Below are 19,949 nucleotides of genomic sequence, written 5' to 3' on the forward strand. Positions count from 1 at the left end.
CATCTCTGCAGTTAAACTCATCCTCCAATCCCCCCACCCACCTGACCACCCACCCACCCACCCACCTGACCACCCACCCACCCACCCACCCACCCACTCATCCACCCATCCATCCATCCATCCATCCATCCATCCATCCATCCATCCATCCATCCATCCACCCATCCATCCATCCATCCATCCATCCATCCATCCTCTCTTTCCACAGGGTTATTCAAGTGTCCTTTGTAATGGAAGCCATGTGGCTTTTCTCCCAACAACCTAACACGACCAGTCACGTTGGTGCCTTTCTCGCCAGAGGTCCATGGCACATTAGGGGCCCTCTATGTGCATTCCTCATGGTGTGGACCGTGGCCCCTCGGTGCCCTCAAACCCCAGTAGTGTTGGCCCAAGTAGGGAAGGTGTCTAGGTGGAACATGGCCCTGCCCCAGCTGTTGATGGCCAGAGTGATGCACAGGATGCCGATGATGTTCATCACTATACCTGTCCTAGCCTGGGAGAGAGCAGGGAAGTAAAATGAGGTGCAATGAATTTCAAGTTCTGTTAGCAATCATTCAAACAGAAGAAGGCAATCAAGTGATCTGTGGCCCAGGACAATTGTCCTCAAATAATTTGGAAATTGCACGTTAAGACATTTCCTAAATTAATTTAGGATTTGTTTGCTATTATTTATTTTTGTTAATAAATAATAAGATAGACAATTCACTAGATTATATTATCTTTATAAAATGATGTACTGTAACTCACCATGTCAGAAACCTTGAGGTAGCCGTATGAGAAGACGATAGCATTGGGCGGTGTGGCCACAGGTAGCATGAAGGCAAAGGAAGCACTGAGAGTACAAGGCACCATGACGTACAGAGGATTCATTCCAATGGACTGGGACTGAAATAAACACACAGACAGACACACATCTTTAGCTGTCTGAGCCTGGGCTGAGGAGGACACTCTTACTATGAGTCCCAAATGGCACACGTTTTCCCTACATAGTGAACTACTTTTGACCAGAGGCCATGCACCCTAGTCAAAAGTAGTGCACTATATAGGGAATAGGGCGCCATTTGGGACGCATCCCTAATGACAACACTCAAGTCTGCTTTGGTGCTTTTCTGAACCGTAATCACTGGCTCATAACACTATCTCTGATTTTAGTGTTTGTAATTCTAGGGTTCAAAATCGTCCATTAGGCGTGTGTAATTAAGATGTAATTCTTATACATGCTATGTTGTTTGGGGTCTGAGTCATGGCAGGCAAAATGGAAACGCACCACAGAAACGCATCCAGAACGGTGTAGAACCACATTGTAATAGCAAAACATAGATTAGAATGTAAGCCTCGGTAGAGTTGAATATTATCCCCCAAAAATTCACACGACAGTAATTAGTTTGAAAATTATTACTGGCTGAGATTATTTTTCATGTCATAATACTCATCCCTCCGTCAGAACCTTCCTCAAATATAATGGATGTTATATCATTTAGTTGGATTCATTTTTGTAGCAGTCTGGAAAGACAATACAGACATAAAACAAGCAGCTAGACACAAAATCACACATCCTAGCATCCTCTCTTTCCCAGACTTCACTGTAACTAGTAGTTGGTTCACTAACCCCATTTTTCTTCCTCTCCTTCCCCTCTTTCACTCACCCTTTTCTATACTTATGTCATCTTCATGCACTCCTGTTGGCTTTGACCTCAATAAATCCTTCTCTCTATACCCAAGCTTGGCACATTCCGGCATGGCCCAGCTTGGGTCCTCTCTGAGTGCTTGGGCACTGGGCACAGTGATACCATTCATCAGTGTAGATGGGGGTGGGCACCAGGACAAGTCACAGAGCTCAATTGGTGTGTTTGGCAGGGTGGCTATAGAAGGAGGGGCCCAGGGAAGGGGACCAAATATATTCATCTCAAATGACTAACAACACAGGCCAGGGCAGCCAAACAAGGACATGTAGGCCGGCTTCCACGGGGAGTAGTTTCAATGCTGCACTCCTATAGGGGAGATTTCTGAATGGGCTTACACTGGTAAGCACTGTACTTCACATCAAGGAGCTACAGTGTTCAGGCTATTGAAAGTATTGCTGCTGCATGTACTATACGTATCCGTGTGTCAGAGCAGTTTACCAGACTGGATAGCTATTGTATTCCTGCTTCCAGCACAAGCATTTCGCTACACTCGCATTAACATCTGCTAACCATGTGTATGTGACAAATAAAATTTGATTTGATTTGATTTGTGTAATACTGTAATATTGTGTAGTAGTGTAGCATTGTGTAGTAGTGTAGTATTGTGCAGTATTGTGGAGTATTGTAATATTGTGTAGTATTGAACAGTATTGTGTAGTAGTGTAGTATTGTGTACTACTGTGTGGTAGTATAGTATTTTGTAGTATTGTAATGTAGTATTGTGTAGGATTGTAGTAGGGTGTAGTATTGTGCAGTAGTGAAGTATTGTGAAGTATTGTGTAGTATTGTGTAGTGGTGTGGTATTGTGTAGTAGGGCTGTTACATCTGCTTCTGCCACGGCCTCTACTGCTCATCCTGTGTCTCCTTGACCTGCCGCCACTCCCCCAGTGCTCTCTCCCTCTCTCTCGCTCTCTGTGAGATTGTGTGGGCGGAGACAGGTGTGCTGGAGTCAGAGCCGATCGCCACCAGCTGCAACCTGTTCCAAAATCAAGACCTCTACAAATACTCAGTCCTGCCACTTCCACACTGCCAGATCGTAATCTCTGCTCAGTCAGTCTACGCTTCTAGCCATTTGTTACTATTTAGATCCTGTTATCTTGTTGTGCCTGTTTTCCTTGCCTGATGCTGTTTTCCGCTCCGCTACAGTTCAGCCCGCTCGGACTCTGGTCCCTGTCTCCAGTCCCACGTCTCTTCATCCTGCTACTCTGTCCTGTATTCCCCACTCTACTACTCCCTTGGATTCCCCAAAGGACCTGCTTACCCTGTCCCAACTCCTCTCGCTCCAGCCTCAGCCTCCGCACCTGGTTTCCTGCAACCTGCTCGAGCTTCCCCTGACCTGCACTCCATCTTCCCCCTGTGTTTCAATTAATACCTTAGTTACTTCATCTCATTCTCCTCGTCTGAGTCTGCTCTTGGGTTCCCAGAGCTGTGTGTTGAGTCTTACCATTGAGGCGAGGACAGGTAGGAAGAGAGTAGCAGTGGCCACATTACTGGTGCACTCTGTGAAGATGGCGATCAGCAGACACAGGATGACAGCGATGGCCCAGGGTGGGATGGTGTGGAGGGGAGTCATCTGGTCCCCCATCCACATAGACAGACCTGATTCCTGTAGGGGCGTGTACAAAACCATGCAATCAGTCTCAAACAACCATGGCACTCTTTTTTTTGTATCCGACACTTAACCAGACTCACATACATCTATCTACACATGTACAGGCACTGTAACTACCAAAATAAAGGAAACACCTGAGTAAATGAAGCAGGTGCTTCAACACAGAATTGGTTCCTGAATTAAATAAGCAATTAACATCCCATCATGCTTAGGGTTATGTTTAAAAATGTCCAGTTGTCCATTATTTTGGCTACCATGGCTAGAAGAAGAGATCTCAGTGACTTTGAAAGAGAGGTTTCAAAGTGGCATAAGGTGTTTAAAGTGTGTGTGTGTGTGTGTATATTTGTGTCTCAGTCGCCGGAACTCAACCCAATTGAACACTTATGGGAGATTCTGGAGTGGCACCAGAGACAGTGTTTCCACCACCATCAACAAAACACCAAATTATGACATTTCTTGTGGAAGAATGGTGTCGCATCCCTCCAATAGAGTTCCAGACAATAGTAGAAACTATGCCAAGGCATATTGTGCTCTTGGTGGCCTAACGCCCTATTAAGACACTTTATGATGGTGTTTTGTTTCCTTTATTTTGGCAGTTACCTGTACATACTGTGAACAGTTTTTCAAAAACAGAAAGGTTGATTTTAGTCTACTTTAGCAGCTAAGTAAGCAGCTAATATGTCACCTGTATCATCCCACATTATATGCCCTACGTTTCATCGTACTTGGGAAGTGAACAGGGTGGAGCTGTATTGACTAATCAAAAATGTCCCTTTGTCACAATGATCCTGATGAAATATGGGATGATTCAGTTCTCCGTGAGGATCTGACTTTTTTGGTTAAAAAGTTTCTGTGGAAAGCGAACAAAGATTATACTGTAGAGATATAGAATTTTAATGTGAAAATAATCCTGCAGCAACAGGAAATGAATTATTATGTGGATTATGAAGGTGAAGGTGGTAAATGACCTTTTAATGGCATCAGACCGAGGCTCTGCATCTGTCCTCGTGCTCCTAGACCTTAGTGCTGCTTTTGATACCATCGATCACCACATTCTTTTGGAGAGATATGAAACCCAAATTGGTCTACACGGACAAGTTCTGGCCTGGTTTAGATCTTATCTGTCAGAAAGATATCAGTTTGTCTCTGTGAATGGCTTGTCCTCTGACAAATCAACTGTAAATTTCGATGTTCCTCAAGGTTCCGTTTTAGGACCACTATTGTTTCACCATATATTTTACCTCTTGGGGATGTCATTCGAAAACATAATGTTAACTTTCACTGCTATGCAGATGACACACAGCTTTTTTTTTTCAGATGACACACAGTACATTTAAATGAAACATGGTGAAGCCCCAAAATTGCCCTCGCTAGAAGCCTGTGTTTAAGACATAGGGAAGTGGATGGCTGCAAACTTTCTACTTTTAAAATCGGACCAAACAGAGATGCTTGTTCTAGGTCCCAAGAAACAAAGAGATCTTCTGTTGAATCTGACAATTCATCTTAATGGTTGTACAGCCGTCTCAAATAAAACTGTGAAGGACCTCGGCGTTACTCTCTACGCTGATCTCTCTTTTGACGAACATATCAAGACTGTTTCAAGGACAGCTTTTTTCCATCTACGTAACATTGCAAAAATCAGAAAATTAATCCATGCCTTTGTTACTTCTAGGTTAGACTACTGCAATGCTCTACTTTCCAGCTACCCGGATAAAGCACTAAATAAACTTCAGTTAGTGCTAAATACGGCTGCTAGAATCCTTACTAGAACCAAACAATTTGATCATGTTACATATTATTCCAGTGCTAGCCTCCCTACACTGGCTTCCTGTCAAGGCAAGGGCTGTTTTCAAGGTTTTAGTTGGTCAGGACGTGAGTTGGGTGGGCATTCTATGTTTTGTGTTTCTAGGTTGTTTTTCTGTGTTCGGCCTAGTATGGTTCTCAATCAGAGGCAGGTGTCGTTAGTTGTCTCTGATTGAGAATCATACTTAGGTAGCCTGGGTTTCACTGTTGTTTTGTGGGTGATTGTTTCTGTGTCTGTTCGCCACACAGTACTGTTTTGGTTTTGTTCACGTTTATTTATTGTTTTGTATTCATTGAGTGTTCAGTTTATGTTTTTAAATAAACAGCCATGGACACTTACCACGCCGCATCTTGGTCCGATCCTTGCTACACTCTTCAGACGAAGAGGAAGAAAACCCTTTCACATCTCTTCAGTGGGTCATATGATTGAGTGTAGTCTGGCCCAGGAGTGTGAATGTGAATGGAAAGGCTCTGGAGCAGCGAACCGCCCTTGCTTTCTCTGCCTGGCCGGTTCCCCTCTTTCCACTGGGATTCTCTGCCTCTAACCCTATTACAGGGGCTGAGTCACTGGCTTACTAATGCTCTTTCATGCCGTCCCTAGGAGGGGTGCGTCACTTGAGTGGGTTGAGTCACTGATGTGATCTTCCTGTCTGGGTTGGCGCCCCCCCCCCCTTGGGTTGTGCCGTGGTGGAGATGTTTGTGGGCTATACTCGGCCTTGTCTCAGGATGATAAGTTGGTGGTTGAAGATATCCCTCTAGTGGTGTGGGGGCTGTGCTTTGGCAAAGTGGGTGGGGTAATATCCTTTGTGTTTGTCCCTGTCCGGGGGTATCATCGGATGGGGCCACAGTGTCTCCTGACCCCTCCTGTCTCAGCCTCCAGTATTTATGCTGCAGTAGTTTGTGTCGGGGGGCTAAGGTCAGTTTGTTATATCTGGAGTACTTCTCCTGTCTTATCCGGTGTCCTGTGTGAATTTAAGTATGCTCTCTCTAATTCTCTCTTTCTCTGTCTTTCTCTCTCTCGGAGGACCTGAGCCCTAGGACCATGCCTCAGGACTACCTGGCACGATGACTCCTTGCTGTCCCCAGTCCACCTGGCCGTGCTGCTGCTCCAGTTAGCCTGCGGCTATGGAATCCTGACCTGTTCCCCGGACGTGCTACCTGTCCCAGACCTATTATTTGACTATACTGGCAATTTCTGAACATCTTAGACATGTTCTATTATAATCTACCACCTGGCACAGCCAGAAGAGGACTGGCCACCCCTCATAGCCTGGTTTCTTCCTAGGTTTTGGCCTTTCTAGGGAGTTTTTCCTAGCCAACGTGCTTCAACACCTGCATTGCTTGCTGTTTGGGGTTTTAGGCTGGGTTTCTGTACAGCACTTTGAGATATCAGCAGATGTACGAAGGGCTATATAAATACATTTGATTATAATTAATGAATAAACCTCAAATACACTACAAGTTTTACATTGCAAGGATGTCAGGACAGTTCCCCTGCAACAGGGTGATCCTACATCTGTATGCACATCCTGGCCCTTGTCTCTCACCTCGCTGCCTTTGGCCAGGGCGAACCCTCCCCCCAAGAGGAGAACGATGCTCCAGGGTAACTTCTTCTGGGCCACCTTCCAGGTCAGCAGAGCTGGTGTGGGGTCAGCTGGGTGTTGGTGCTCTGTAGAGGGGTTAACGAATCACTGTTACAGATATGCTATTGTAATGGTCTTCAAGTCTTCATATCCTTAGATACTAAAGTAGCATACTCAAGATCAGGTACCGTGCTTGTTACATTTTATGTGTTGTTTTAAAACATGGTTTACCAGTGTCAAAGCTTTGGGACCTCCTGCAACAGAAGCGTGGGGGCTTGGAAGGTAGGACGAAGAGAAGGACAGCAATGAACACTGCCACTGTGGCATCAGTTACATACCTGGAGGGAAGAATGGATAAAGATAGGGTGGTTATCTGTCAGCATTCAGACATACAATTCATGTTTTCTTGCTTATTTTTTCTTGTGAATTATTGAAGCATATGGGAAGTGAGATACACCACATTACCAAAAGTATGTGGACACCTGCTTGTCAAACATCTCATTCCACAATCATGGGCATTAATATGAAGTTTGCTGCTATAACAGCCTCCACTCTTCTGGGAAGGATTTCCACTAGATGTTGGAACATTGCTACAGGGACTTGCTTCCATCCAGCCACAAGAGCATTAGTGAGGTTGGGCAATGATGTTGTGCGATTACACCTGGCTCACAGTCGGCATTCCAATTCATCCCAAGGGTGTTCGATAGGGTTGAGGTCAGGGCTCTGTGCAGGCCAGTCAAGTTCTTCCACACCAATCTCGACAAACCATTTCTGTATGGACCTCGCTTTGTGCACGGGGACTTTGTTATGCTGAAACAGGAAAGGGCCTTCCCCAAACTGTTGCCATCAAGTTGGAAGAATGTCATTATATGCTGTTGCATTAAGATTTCCCTTCACTGGAACTAAGGGGCCTAGCCTGAACCATGAAAAACAGCTCCAGACCATTATTCCTCCTTCACCAAACTTTACAGTAGGCACTATGCATTGGGGCAGGTAGCGTTCTCCTGGCATCTGCTAAACCTAGATTCATCCACCGGACTGCCAGATGGTGAAGCGTGATTCATCACTCCAGAGAACGCATTTCCACTGCTCCAGGGTCCAAAGGCAGTGAGCTTTACACCACTCCAGTCGACGCTTGGCATTGCACACGGCGATCTTAGGCTTGTGTGTGGCTGCTCGGCCATGGAAACCAATTTCATGAACTTCCAGATCGACAGTTCTTGTGCTGACGTTTCTTCCAGAGGCAGTTTGAAACTCGGTAGTGAAGTGACCCGTTCTGTGAGCTTTTGTGGCCTACCCCTTCGCAGCTGAGCCATTGTTGTTCCTTGACATTTCCACTTCAAAATAACAGCACTTACAAATAGCAGCACTTACAGTTGACCAAGGCAGCTCAAGCAGGGCAGAAATTTGACGAACTGACTTGCTGGAAAGGTGGCATATGACATTGCCACGTTGATAGTCACTGAGCTCTTCAGTAAGGCCATTCTACTGCCAATGTTTGTCTATGGAGATTGCAGGGATGTGTGCTCAATTTTATACACCTGTCAGCAACGGGTGTGGCTGAAATAGCTGAATCCACTAATTTGAACGGGTGTCCACATAATTTTGTATATATAGTGTATAATTGGTCAATTATACAATGGTCTCAATTATTGTAACGGTCTCAAGTCGTCTTTGTTTTGATTAGGGCTGCATCTCAAATGGCACCATATTCCCTTAATGGCTCACTACATTTGACCAGAGCAATATGGCCCCTGGTCAAAAGTAGTGAACTATAAAGGGAATAGAATGCCATTTGAAAAGCATACTAGGCCTGTGAAATATGCTGTGTATGTACAGTGTAGTATGCATGAACAGTAAAGGGCCGTACTCTGCGTCAGCATTGAAGATGTATGTGGCCCAGCCTGCCACGAAGCCAGGATCTCTGGTGAACCACAGAACCACCAGACAACTGAAGAGACCCAACACACTCAGCTCTCCAAAAGACATGGAGCCCAGCTGACGATGCTGCTCCTTGATCACATTGTACACAGCTATCTCTTTCTCTGTCTTTACTTCCCCACAGCCCCACGTCTTCTTAAAACTGGGAATGGAGGGAGAGAAAGGGGTTGTGGCTTAAAGGGTGACTTCAGTAGTAAATTGAATTCAGTTGAGTGATTCAAATGAGGATGATCTCTGACTGAAAGATAAAAACATCATATTTTGATCTGAAACTCACTTGAATCCCATGAAGACAAACTGCAGCCAGAGCCAAGCCAGGGTCAGCATCAGGATCATGTTGGGGAAAGCAAAGCCGAACCAGGACGCAAAATTGATGACATCGCCATTGTTAGGAAACAGCCTGAGGGAAACATAAAATATTATTAACATTAACACATAAAGAAAAATATTATTTGAAAGATACATGACTTGAAAGTACTGAAATACACTATCCATAGCTGAAGGTACCCACTGGTTCATCTGTCCCTTGAGCACCAGGTTGGGGCCAGTCCCTGTGAGGGTGGCAGTGCCCCCGATGCTGGCAGCGTAGCACACACACAGCGTCATGCCCTTACACATCTTCTTCTTGTCTGCAGCCTCCTTACGCCGGATAGCCTCCACAAACGGGTCTAAACAGGTCACCACAACTGGACAAACATAGTCCAAATAGGAACGTTAACAGCATAAATAGTCTCAAAGCAAACATTTGCAATGCACACTTCTCATATATATGCTCCATAATAAGCTTACATGGTCCCCGAGCTCATTCAACGGATAATAAACTCTTTCATTAAACACACAAATGAACTGTTCATTAATTAGTCCTTCTCTGCTCAGTGCTCACCATGTCCCTCTGCCTGTTTCTCCGTCTGTTTGCTGTCAGTGGGTTCCTGAGGCTGGGTGTCCTCCTCAGTGCTGAAGATCACAGGCATCTCAGTCTCTGTGTAGTTGTTGAGCTGCTCCAGAACAGCCTGGACGATGGGCACCATCATGGCTGTGGTGGCTGTGTTACTGATCCACATGGACAGGAAGGCTGTCACCCCCATGAAGCCCAGCATCAGACTGGAGAGACAGGAAACCATAGAATGTGGAATAAGAATATTCTGTAACACTTTACTTAAGGCATAGCATACAGGTTAAATGCTTTATAACTTGTTATAAGCATGTATGAGCTTTTAGAAGGTCATAAGACAAAAAAATTATCAGTTAAAAGGCTAAATACACTCTGACACAGAGAGAGTGAAATGTTAGGTAATATGTCCTCATCATGTATAACGGCAAGGTCAATACAATATTATATATCTGTAGATAGTCATACAGATTAACTGATTTCCCTTCTCTAGAGATATATATAGTCCCAAGAATAGCAAGGGATTTGTATTGATGGGTTAGTTAGGTAGTTGGCTAGTTGTTTCGTTCGTTCGTTCGGTCGGTCGGTTAGTTAGTTGAGGGTCACTCACAGAGCGGGGCGCACCCCTACAAAGAGCAGCACTCGAAGGGCAATGCGTTTGTGCAGGTTCCAGTGCTCCACTGCCACCGCCACCATCAGTCCTCCCACAAACAACATGTTGGTGTCCTTCAGGTACTGCATACACACCTGGAAGACACACACAGACAAGTGACTCATGGGTCCACAGTGTATTTGTGTAAGCATATGCAAACATCTACCAATACTGTAGACAATGTGCAGACACCATTGTGAAGTATACTAAACACAAATATAAACACAACAATTTCAACGATTCTACTGAGCTACAATTCATATAAGGAAATCAGTAAATTGAAATAAATTCATTAGGCCCTAATTTATGGATTTCACATGACTGGGCAGGGGCACAGCTATGGGAGCCAGGCCCAGCCAATCAGAATGAGTTTTTCCCCACAAAAGGGCTTTATTACAGACAGAAATACTCCTCAGTTTCATCAGCTGTCCAGGTGGCTGGTCTCAGACGATCCCGCAGGTGAAGAAGCCGGATGTGGAGGTCCTGGGCTGGCATGGTTAAACGTGGTCTGAGGTTCTGTGGCAGGTTGGACGTATTGCCAAATTCTCTAAAACAACGTTGGAAGCGGCTTATGGTAGAGAAATTAACATAAAATTCTCTGGGTACAGCTCTGGTGGACATTCCTGCAATCAGCATGCCAATTGCATGCTCCTTCAAAACTTGAGACATCTGTGAGATTGTATTGTATGACAAAACTGCACATTTTAAAATGGCCTTTTATTGTCCCCGGCAGAAGGTGCACCTATGTAATTCATGCGGTTTATTCAATTTCTTGATATGCCACACATGTCAGGTGTATGGATTATCTTGGCAAAGGAGAAATGCTCACTAACAGGGATGTAAACAAATTTGTGCCCAATATTTGAGAGAAATACCCTTTCTGTGCTTATGGAACATTTCTGGGACCTTTTATTTCAGCTCATGAAACATGAGACCAATACTTTACATGTTGCGTTCATATTTTTGTTCTGTATATATTTAATATTAGTAGGCTATTATAGTACAGTTTCATTAGACAGTTTTATAGTAGTTTCATTCATCATGTTATTGAAAGATGGCTTGAAATAGAGGCTGTCTTACATCTTTGGACTGCATGATGCCAAACATGGGGAAGAGGACAGCAGGGAGCAGGGCAGTGACAGCCAGAGGTAAGGCCTCTGTACACCAGTACACTGCCATCAGGATGATCACATAGGCACATGCTGCCTCCTGCACAACACATACATAAGATCTAACAGGTCACCAACAGGTCAGAACATCCAACACACCACAACACCTGGGAATGAATACTGCTGGCTCATACAGATGCAATATCTTAATTTGACCCTGCTTCTCACAGCAGGAAAATAATCCTGCAGACAGGAAATGTTAATTATTATCTGAATTATAATTCATATAATTTTTTTTAGGGGTGGATACATTTTTTGTTAGGGCAAGTCTGACATTTCAAAATGGAAATTACAAACCTTAGAAGCCTTTTCAAGCCTTGAATATACTACAATTTGCATTTCCTTCTGCGCAGGAATATTCTCTGCGACAACAGTGTGATCAAATTTAGATAGCAGATCTGTACTGCTGTTAGTGACAGGAAAGTTATATGACACAAAAGTTACATTATATAATCCTAAATTGGAGAGATTATAGTTGATTGGTACCGAGGTATGTTGATTGGGGTTAAAGATCACTTTGTGTTGTAGTCTATGGCAGCACCTGCTAGTCTCTACTGTACACTGACCAGTCCACACGTATTACTCAGCAGTCCTCTATGATGCATGTGTGTGTGTGTGTGTGTGTGTGTGTGTATGTGTGTGTGTGTGTGTGTGTGCGTGTGTGTGTGTGTGTGTGTGTGTGCATGACAGATTAGGTATGATGACGTAGTTAGTATTGATTCTGATACACTGAAACTACACACCAAGAATTAGACAAAGATAACATGCTTATACTGTAGCTTCTGCCATGCTGCAACTCACTGTTCAGGCTGCATCAACAGGTGCAAGACTGAACAAAACTTATGCAATGACTAAATGTCTCTCAACCACAGATTAGACCTGCTTCAATACATTTTCCAAAAAGTGTCTAATTGAAGGTTTAGGATCAATTTAATTATACAAACATCTTTGTAATAAAGTAAAGTATTCATAAATTACCAGCCACTTTTGCATTTTACAAATCAAACAATATAATTAAACAACAATATAAAACCGCTTTCAAGATACATAAAATATATTTGAAACAGAAAAACGTGTGTATGAATCTGTGCAAAACAAATGTGACATACCTTTGTTCCAATGACTAAAGGCAGCGGGAGAAGAAGTAACGGGGTAGAGAATAGAACGATCTCATTCTTCAGATTCCGAAGGGATTTCAGAAATGCTGCCATCCTATGACTTTAGGAGATGCAGAGGCAAAGAAAGTTGGAGCACTAGGGACGGTCGTTTTACTTCAAGCAGGTCGGGGGAGGGGAGGAAGTGAAAGGGGGAGTCCCGCAGCTGATAATAGGAGAGGGAAGAGAGCTCACAAACATATAATGATGGGAGACAGATGGAGAGAGAGAAGGCTAAACCTAGATTTAACGGTGGTGGGATCCTGAAAAACTTTACCACAACGTTTTCAATAAATATCAATTAAAAAAAAAAAAAATCTGAGAGACTAAACAATCAACAACAATTATGTAAACTATGACCAGTAATCTCAATATTTATTATCTAATTTTATTGTACCTTCGATTATAGCTTTTTCAAATGGAACTGAACTCAAATTCTGACAGAGAAATGAAACCCTGTACTAGCAGGACACCTAAAATATATATTTTTTAAGTATGAGCACAAAAATTAACAGAAATTATAAACCTAACTTTCTTTACTCCCTAAAATTGATAGTGTTTGCAATTGTGCCTGATGAGCCATGAAGTGTCATGCTGTTCAGTGACATTTCCCTGTATAGTCCTCTGGGTCTGCACAGACAGCAGTAATGATAATGTTCCCTTTGGTCTCCAAAGCTCTGTGGGTTATGACCCAGTATATGGGCTTTCCACTATCATGCCCAGTCACATTTCTGCTTCAAGAATTGCTTCTGCCAATTCTTACATGTTATTACAGCAAATGTCATAACTATTTGGACAAGATTCAATTTTTTTGTGCTTAGTCATTGCCCTTATAACATTAAAACATATGTGTACCATACATGTCATTCTCAAGATTAAACTTTATCTTAGTAGTAGCTCATTGAGATTGCGAAAGAGGCACAACAGAACATGCAGAAGATAGCCTACTGTTTTAGAGCGAACTGGCTCTATAGACAAACTATATGAGATCATATGATGAGGTATATGAGGTAATTGTATCTGTCCGGTGCAATACTTTATTCCAATCAGTGTTTTATTAGTTACAAATTATACATATTTTTTCCCACCATATAAGACCCATAGGATCCAGGATCACTGACGAACCCTGAGCTGATCTCAAAGGATCTTATATCGCCACCTTGTGGGTTTTCTGATTAGCTGCAGTTCAGTGATCATTAGGTAATTTGTTTGCGTACCTGGATTTGTGTGGCATGATTTGAATTCTGAAAATACCAGAATTTAACAGTAAATATAAGGGAATAAGCACTTTGTAATGTTTGTGAGGATTATTGTGTATGTCTCTAGTCTACAACCACTGCCTGAGTGCTTGACCTAAGCTTGGACAGAATAAGCTGGACATGAAATTATCATTTGTTCATATCCATTTGTTGGTTTCTTCTACTTTAGACGTACAAAATCACTACAGAGTTGACCTAAATCATTGATAGGACATGTTTATCACTCATAAATTATGAAAAATGTATGAATCAGGGCAAAAATGTCCAAAACTCACATAGGATTTTGACATGTTTAATGTCTTATCATGTAGCCTAATACACAATATTGCATTTTCATGATACATTTAATCCAAAACAACAGATAGAAATACTAGTATTTTTAATCAGCAGTAAACTTCATTAGAGAATGTGGGGCACCTCAGTGTGTTGTGTATTTAAAATAAAAATAAAGAAAAAATAAAAAAGTATTTGTATTTAAAAAAAAAAAAGTTTCACATTTAGAAAAATGGTTACATTTCAATCCAGCTGACCATTTGGATAACTTGGGCTGTTGTCATACATCTGAGTTGCTCATCTGGATTTGCTTCCTCTCTGACAGACAGCAGTACAGTTCAAGGTCAATAGATAAGACCATTACCTCCCCCCTCATTGAATGAGGTTTCGGCTTACTTGGGTGGCCCACCAAAAGAGTGACTATAATGCTTGTCATTCTTGCCATTCTTGTCATCAATGGGGTAGTGTACTTTATCTAGGTTGGCAGACCCTCCACTACTCTGCATAGCAGGAGCTCCAGGGTTAGGGTTGGTGATGACGCCCAGGAAGACTGGTGCTTGTGTCTTATCGTCCATGAGGGCAAAGAAGAATGGCTGGTTGAGGCTAAAAGAGGGGTTGGACCGTGAGATGACCAGGCTGGTAGCTGCAGCAGCCTCTGCTCCCTCCTCAGTGATCTCCATACTAGACTTGTGCTGCACACTGGACACCAGCAGAGGGCCCTCAGCTATGGCAGCCAGGTTGGGACTAGCAAACAATTCCCCCATACCTGAGAATAGAACAAATCACACACTTAAGTATATGAGAAAGAGTGGCAGTTCTAAAGTTTTCAACAGTTTTGTTGAAGAATAAGATGGACAATTGTTTTTAAAAATCTTTATCTCACCTTTCCTTGTGCTTCAAGCCTTATTATCTACAGTATGAATGTTTTCACTAGTATACCTACCTCACATATTCATCTTATCTGCTTATGGATCCTCTACTACTTACCAATGTTGGTCAGAGCCTCCTGCAGGTCCTGGCTGTAGTCCAGTTTAAATTTGGGCAGCTTGACCTGCATGGGTCTCTCTCTGGGCAGGCGGTTGTACAGGTCAGAGATGTTGAGCTTTGCTGTGAGGGCTGACACGTTCACCTGGCCATTCATGGGCATCACTATCAGCAGGCTCATCTGATTCTTGAAGGGGAAGCGAGCCACCTGCACAGGAAGACGAGGACAATTATGAAGTGAGGTAATATAGTGCGCAACAATTTTGTGACTCAGGAAAATTGGAGGGTGATTAGAGAAATTCCAGGAGAGAAAGGACAAAAGGAAGACAATATGTCAAAAAAAGGAGGCAAATACCATTTGGGAGTCATATTTTAAATATAATATAGCATACAGGTATGTACTACATGTAGAGAGTGATGGGTGGTGAAAGTATGAAAAACATAAATGCTCAAGCAGGAGGGGACAAGAGGGAGTGAGAGTCTTACCTGAGCCTCCAGATCATTATCAATGAGCAGACTCAAGGGGTATTTGGGCCCCATCATCATGTCAACATTGACCATGTGCTTGTCGTCAACGTAGAAGACATCTTTGGAGGTAAATCGTGGGTCGAAGCGAGCCTTCCATTCTCCTGTTTAGGACAAATGGGTGATTATGGAGATCATATTAGAAAAAAGCATTTAAGGAAAGACAGACTGATAATGCCAGACATTAAATATAATTGTGAATTGAGTATATAGATACTATGACAAACCTTTGAAGTGAACAGCATTGATGAGCATGAGAAGCAGATTGGGTGGCAGACTGGTCAGGAAGTCGGTCACTTTTCCATTAGTGGCCCTCTCTACCCACTCGTTGACCTCAGCCAGCCCTTCCAAGGTCACTGGCTCTGAGTCATATACATCCTGAGACTGATGAACAAACTCTGGTTTGGGCTCAAACCCTGAAATAGACATCAAAAGACTCTTTCAGTAATGTTATCGTGAAGTCATAAAGTCAGTAACACATCAGTACTTTCTTATTTAAATCTGGCCATTTAGAGTATTGTTTCATTCAATGTCACTTGTTTGAACTTCTGTACACTCAAGCCTAATATGTGTCTATTGTCATTATCTTCCTTCCATTTCCAGGTCCGTTTCCTTTATGTTCCATTAACTTCCTAACCCTCTTACTCAAGTAACCAGTGAAGGGTTGGGGTCAATTCCATTTCAACCCCTTATCTGCAGTCAAATGACCAAATCGCACTCTGGTGGCCTCATGGGTGGAATGTTACTCATATTTTTTATAATTTCATCATCAATGCACATGCACACAGCAGGTATATCTCTCTAGTCACCCCCAAAACCAATTCTTTCTTTGGCCGCCTCTCCTTCCAGTTCTCTGCTGCCAATGACTGGAACGAACTACAAAAATCTCTGAAACTGGAAACACTAGCTTTAAGCACCAACTGTCAGAGCAGCTCACAGATTACTGCACCTGTACATAGCCCACCTATAATTTAGCCCAAACAACTACCTCTTTCCCTACTGTATTTAATTAATTAATTTATTTTGCTCCTTTGCACCCCCATTATTTTTATTTCTACTTTGCACCCCCATTATTTTTATTTCTACTTTGCACTTTCTCCCATTGCAAATCTACCATTCCAGTGTTTTACTTGCTATATTGTATTTACTTTGCCACCATGGCCTTTTTGCCTTTACCTCCCTTATCTCACCTCATTTGCTCACATCGTATATAGACTTGTTTATACTGTATTATTGACTGTATGTTTGTTTTACTCCATGTGTAACTCTGTGTCGTTGTATGTGTCGAACTGCTTTGCTTTATCTTGGCCAGGTCGCAGTTGTAAATGAGAACTTGTTCTCAACTTGCCTACCTGGTTAAATAAAGGTGAAATAAAAAAATAAATAAATAAACATTATTTTGTTGAAAACGTTGAAAATCCGGTGTTTCCATGTGATTTTGTTATACTTCACTCTTCTGTGATGTATATGAAGTGTAATATTGGGACGCAAACTCAAAATTACATTTCAACTCCATATCTGACATGGTACAGGTGTCGTCTTCTTTATTAAGCTCCTAATCATGTGTGAGGTGTATACTTTTGTTTCAAAGTAGATTTGTTTAAGATCCTGGATACAGCTCACTGTAGTTATTAAGAAATAAACAAAATTCTAATTCCAAATGTTCCTCTATGAAAAGCATTTAAGAGAATTGCAATTTCAGTGTACTTGCTGAATTGACTGAAATTGAAATGGAATTGACCCCAACCCTGAAGCAGTGAACACTGACCTGGTTGCAGGTAGAGGCGTGTAGCCACTTGCAGGTCACTCTTGCGGAAGCGTTCCAGGAAGTTGTGCAGAGACATGTGGTAGCAGGGCAGAGTGTCACCATGGAGATGGTGCATCAACAGCTCCTCGGTCTCATTCATGGCTCCTGAGAAACATACATAGATAGACATGATGATGATGCAATGTGCTGCAGCTTATTGATTGTGTTATTGATTATTGGACTGCAACGTTGAGTGAGCTAGCACACAAGCATTTAGCTGCACCTTTTACTCCTGCTCTAAACTGTACACGTGACGAATCCAATTTGATTTGAGCTCTCAACATTTACAGCAAACAAGTACCTAACAGGTTATGTTGAGTCAAATTTGACACTTCCTCTGGTCTAAAGTAGCATACTATATAGGGAATAGAGTACCATTTGGGACAGAGCAAAAGAGGTTGTGATGCTGGTACTGTAAACCATGCCAAGTACAGTTGATACTGAAAGAGCATAGATGCACAACACCTACATTTCTAAAACGTTTTAATCACTCCTACAAAAACACCAAAAACAGAACATGTTATACCCAGAGCCAGCTGGGAGAGTGCCAGGGATATGCTGAGGGGGGATATGATGACATTGGGCTGCTCAGGTCCTGTCTTCATCTGGCCCAAGAGCTTCATGCCCAGCCTCTGGATGGCACCAGCTAAGGCCTGCCTGGATTTTGGCCTGCGGGCCTGGGCCCTACAACCCCCATCCTGCTGCTGATTATCCTCCTCAGACGAGCTCCCACCTGGGGCACTGGTCGTCACGAGGGGAGGTGGGGTGCACGTATATGAGGTGGGACTTGTGTTTGGAGGCTCCTGTGTACTAGGGGCTGAAGTCCCTGATTCCTGGAAGAGTGGATTGTGTTGGGTTAAGAGAATGTAGAGTGAAAAGGCACATGGAGGGTATGCGAGCTGTGTATTCTGCTTTGGCAACAGACCTCTTTAGGGTGGCTGGGCATCAATGGGATGAGAGGGACCAGAGGGATTGGAGCATCATTTGACACTTCTCCATTCTGCTTGTAGGGAAAAACAGTGATATGAGAATAATGCACATCTTTCAGAAAAAGCAGTCACGATTGATGTTGATGATTAGTTTCAGTGCTTTACAGTTAGTCCTTGTCTGCAGACACAGAACAACAGGAGTGATAGTAGACGAAGGTCCATGTCCATGAACAGCCAGCCTGAAACAACAAGAGGGTAACAAGCTATTACCCAATAAGGCTGGCCTATTCAATTCCTGTCAATGGAATGAATCACAGTTGAAGGACGACAGCAACCTGACATTTAGGATAGATAATAGTCTTTCGCAATGACAAACAAAAAACTGTTGTATCAACTTCTTTAGTATGGTACAGCAGTGTATCTCCTTTTAAAATAGAAAACATTAGAAAACAGACTATTCCCTTGAAGAAAACATGTATTTACTGAGGTATATCATACAAAACATTCACACCTGTAGTTAAACATTTAAAAATAATAATAATTTGTGATGCACATTTAATTTAGAAGTACATAATCCCATCTCTCCCTCTCTATATGGCACCTGGATTCTTAATTTAAAGAGACCACCTGAAAGATGGTGACTCAGTACAAACAGTAACATTTTGGGCTCTCTTGTTCTGGTAAAGCTGGTTAGCAAGACCAGCAGCTGGTAAATCTGGTTAGTTGAGAACACCATCTAGCTGCGTATCTACATAATGGCAAGCCTTGCCACAAGTACACATCGAGGGGAATTACTTTAATACTTTATGACCAAGTACATGAACTACTTGCTATTTCTTCATAACAGACCAAAAACAGGAAAACAAAATGTTAACTGTTGGCAATTGAATGTAAAATGAGGTGATATTTGGTTTAGATGAACACACAATCAAGGGGCAACCTCAAGTGTTACTCTATTACTATAACTATCTCTTACTATTAGGCCTACTACTATTACACTGAGGCAAAGGTTTCGCTGAAACATTATGACTTGAATAAATGAAAGTGTAAGTCAGTTAAATCATAAGCCATAACATAAATTCCCAAATGTTTGATCTTACCTTGACAAAATGAAGATGGGAGACCTGCTATCCTGTCTAAAAAGAGAGAGCGACATACACACTAAACGTGCAATGGCAGAGTTCTCATTTGCAAAATACTGCCAGTTGCTCAGCAGGCTGTTAAACTTCAACTTTCATTGATCTGTGCTTCATATATGTCACTACTTGTTTGTAAATGTAAATATTGAGACCGATTCAGGGGTCAAACAGTGAGCCTGACAGAGCCGGACACTTTGAGAATCAAAGCATACTGGCAAATCTGCAGACTGAAACACTAGGACTAGGTGTGAAGCAACACGTCATATGGCTTGATTACATTAGTGAGTTGTAACAGTGTTTGTGTGGGACAATAAATAAAAGCAGATAAAAAGTAATGTGGATGGAATCGCTGATTCCCAACTTACAATTGTACGTACAAGAAGTAGCCATCTGGGTATGGAGCAACTCCAAACCTGAACAAATCTGAATGTTGCTACACTGCATAAGACAAATATTTTTACCACTCAACATAAACAGTAGGTGTTATCAGATCACATGACTGCAGCTGAGCTGACAGGCATTTTTCTACAAAAATCAAGAGGGGA

At 42.6% G+C, this 19,949-nt stretch overlaps 2 protein-coding genes across 4 annotated transcripts; both read right to left on the reverse strand.

Moving 5' to 3' along the window:
- Positions 1 to 234: 234 nt before the first annotated feature.
- slc13a5b (solute carrier family 13 member 5b) lies at positions 235 to 12,687 on the reverse strand. 3 transcript variants are annotated; one of them, XM_021582599.3, is made up of 12 exons: positions 12,444 to 12,687; positions 11,246 to 11,374; positions 10,124 to 10,260; positions 9,508 to 9,725; positions 9,136 to 9,310; positions 8,902 to 9,024; positions 8,554 to 8,766; positions 6,915 to 7,021; positions 6,648 to 6,769; positions 3,130 to 3,291; positions 748 to 885; positions 235 to 493 (listed from the first exon to the last, which is right to left on the reverse strand). In XM_021582599.3, the coding sequence occupies exons 1-12, from the start codon at positions 12,543 to 12,545 to the stop codon at positions 368 to 370; spliced, it is 1,752 nt and encodes a 583-aa protein (XP_021438274.3). In that variant the 5' UTR covers positions 12,546 to 12,687; the 3' UTR covers positions 235 to 367. The 3 variants fall into 3 exon arrangements, with proteins under 3 accessions (XP_021438274.3, XP_090074742.1, XP_036817976.2); XM_036962081.2 differs by lacking the exon at positions 235 to 493 and adding an exon at positions 2,947 to 3,039 and having other exon boundaries at positions 747 to 885; positions 12,444 to 12,657; XM_090218616.1 differs by lacking the exon at positions 11,246 to 11,374 and having other exon boundaries at positions 12,444 to 12,623.
- Positions 12,688 to 14,025: 1,338 nt separating this feature from the next.
- On the reverse strand, positions 14,026 to 19,653 carry LOC110503941 (alpha-2-antiplasmin). Its single transcript, XM_021582606.3, has 9 exons — positions 19,366 to 19,653; positions 18,431 to 18,504; positions 18,262 to 18,336; positions 17,863 to 18,169; positions 17,298 to 17,441; positions 15,757 to 15,945; positions 15,491 to 15,633; positions 15,008 to 15,212; positions 14,026 to 14,786 (listed from the first exon to the last, which is right to left on the reverse strand). Exons 2-9 carry the CDS (start codon positions 18,491 to 18,493, stop codon positions 14,413 to 14,415), a joined length of 1,500 nt encoding a protein of 499 aa, XP_021438281.2. The 5' UTR covers positions 18,494 to 18,504; positions 19,366 to 19,653; the 3' UTR covers positions 14,026 to 14,412.
- Between the last annotated feature and the right edge of the window lie 296 nt (positions 19,654 to 19,949).

This window comes from Oncorhynchus mykiss, chromosome 24 (assembly GCF_057628025.1).
Source record: "Oncorhynchus mykiss isolate SJ-2025 chromosome 24, ASM5762802v1, whole genome shotgun sequence".
NCBI classification, from domain to species: domain Eukaryota; kingdom Metazoa; phylum Chordata; class Actinopteri; order Salmoniformes; family Salmonidae; genus Oncorhynchus; species Oncorhynchus mykiss.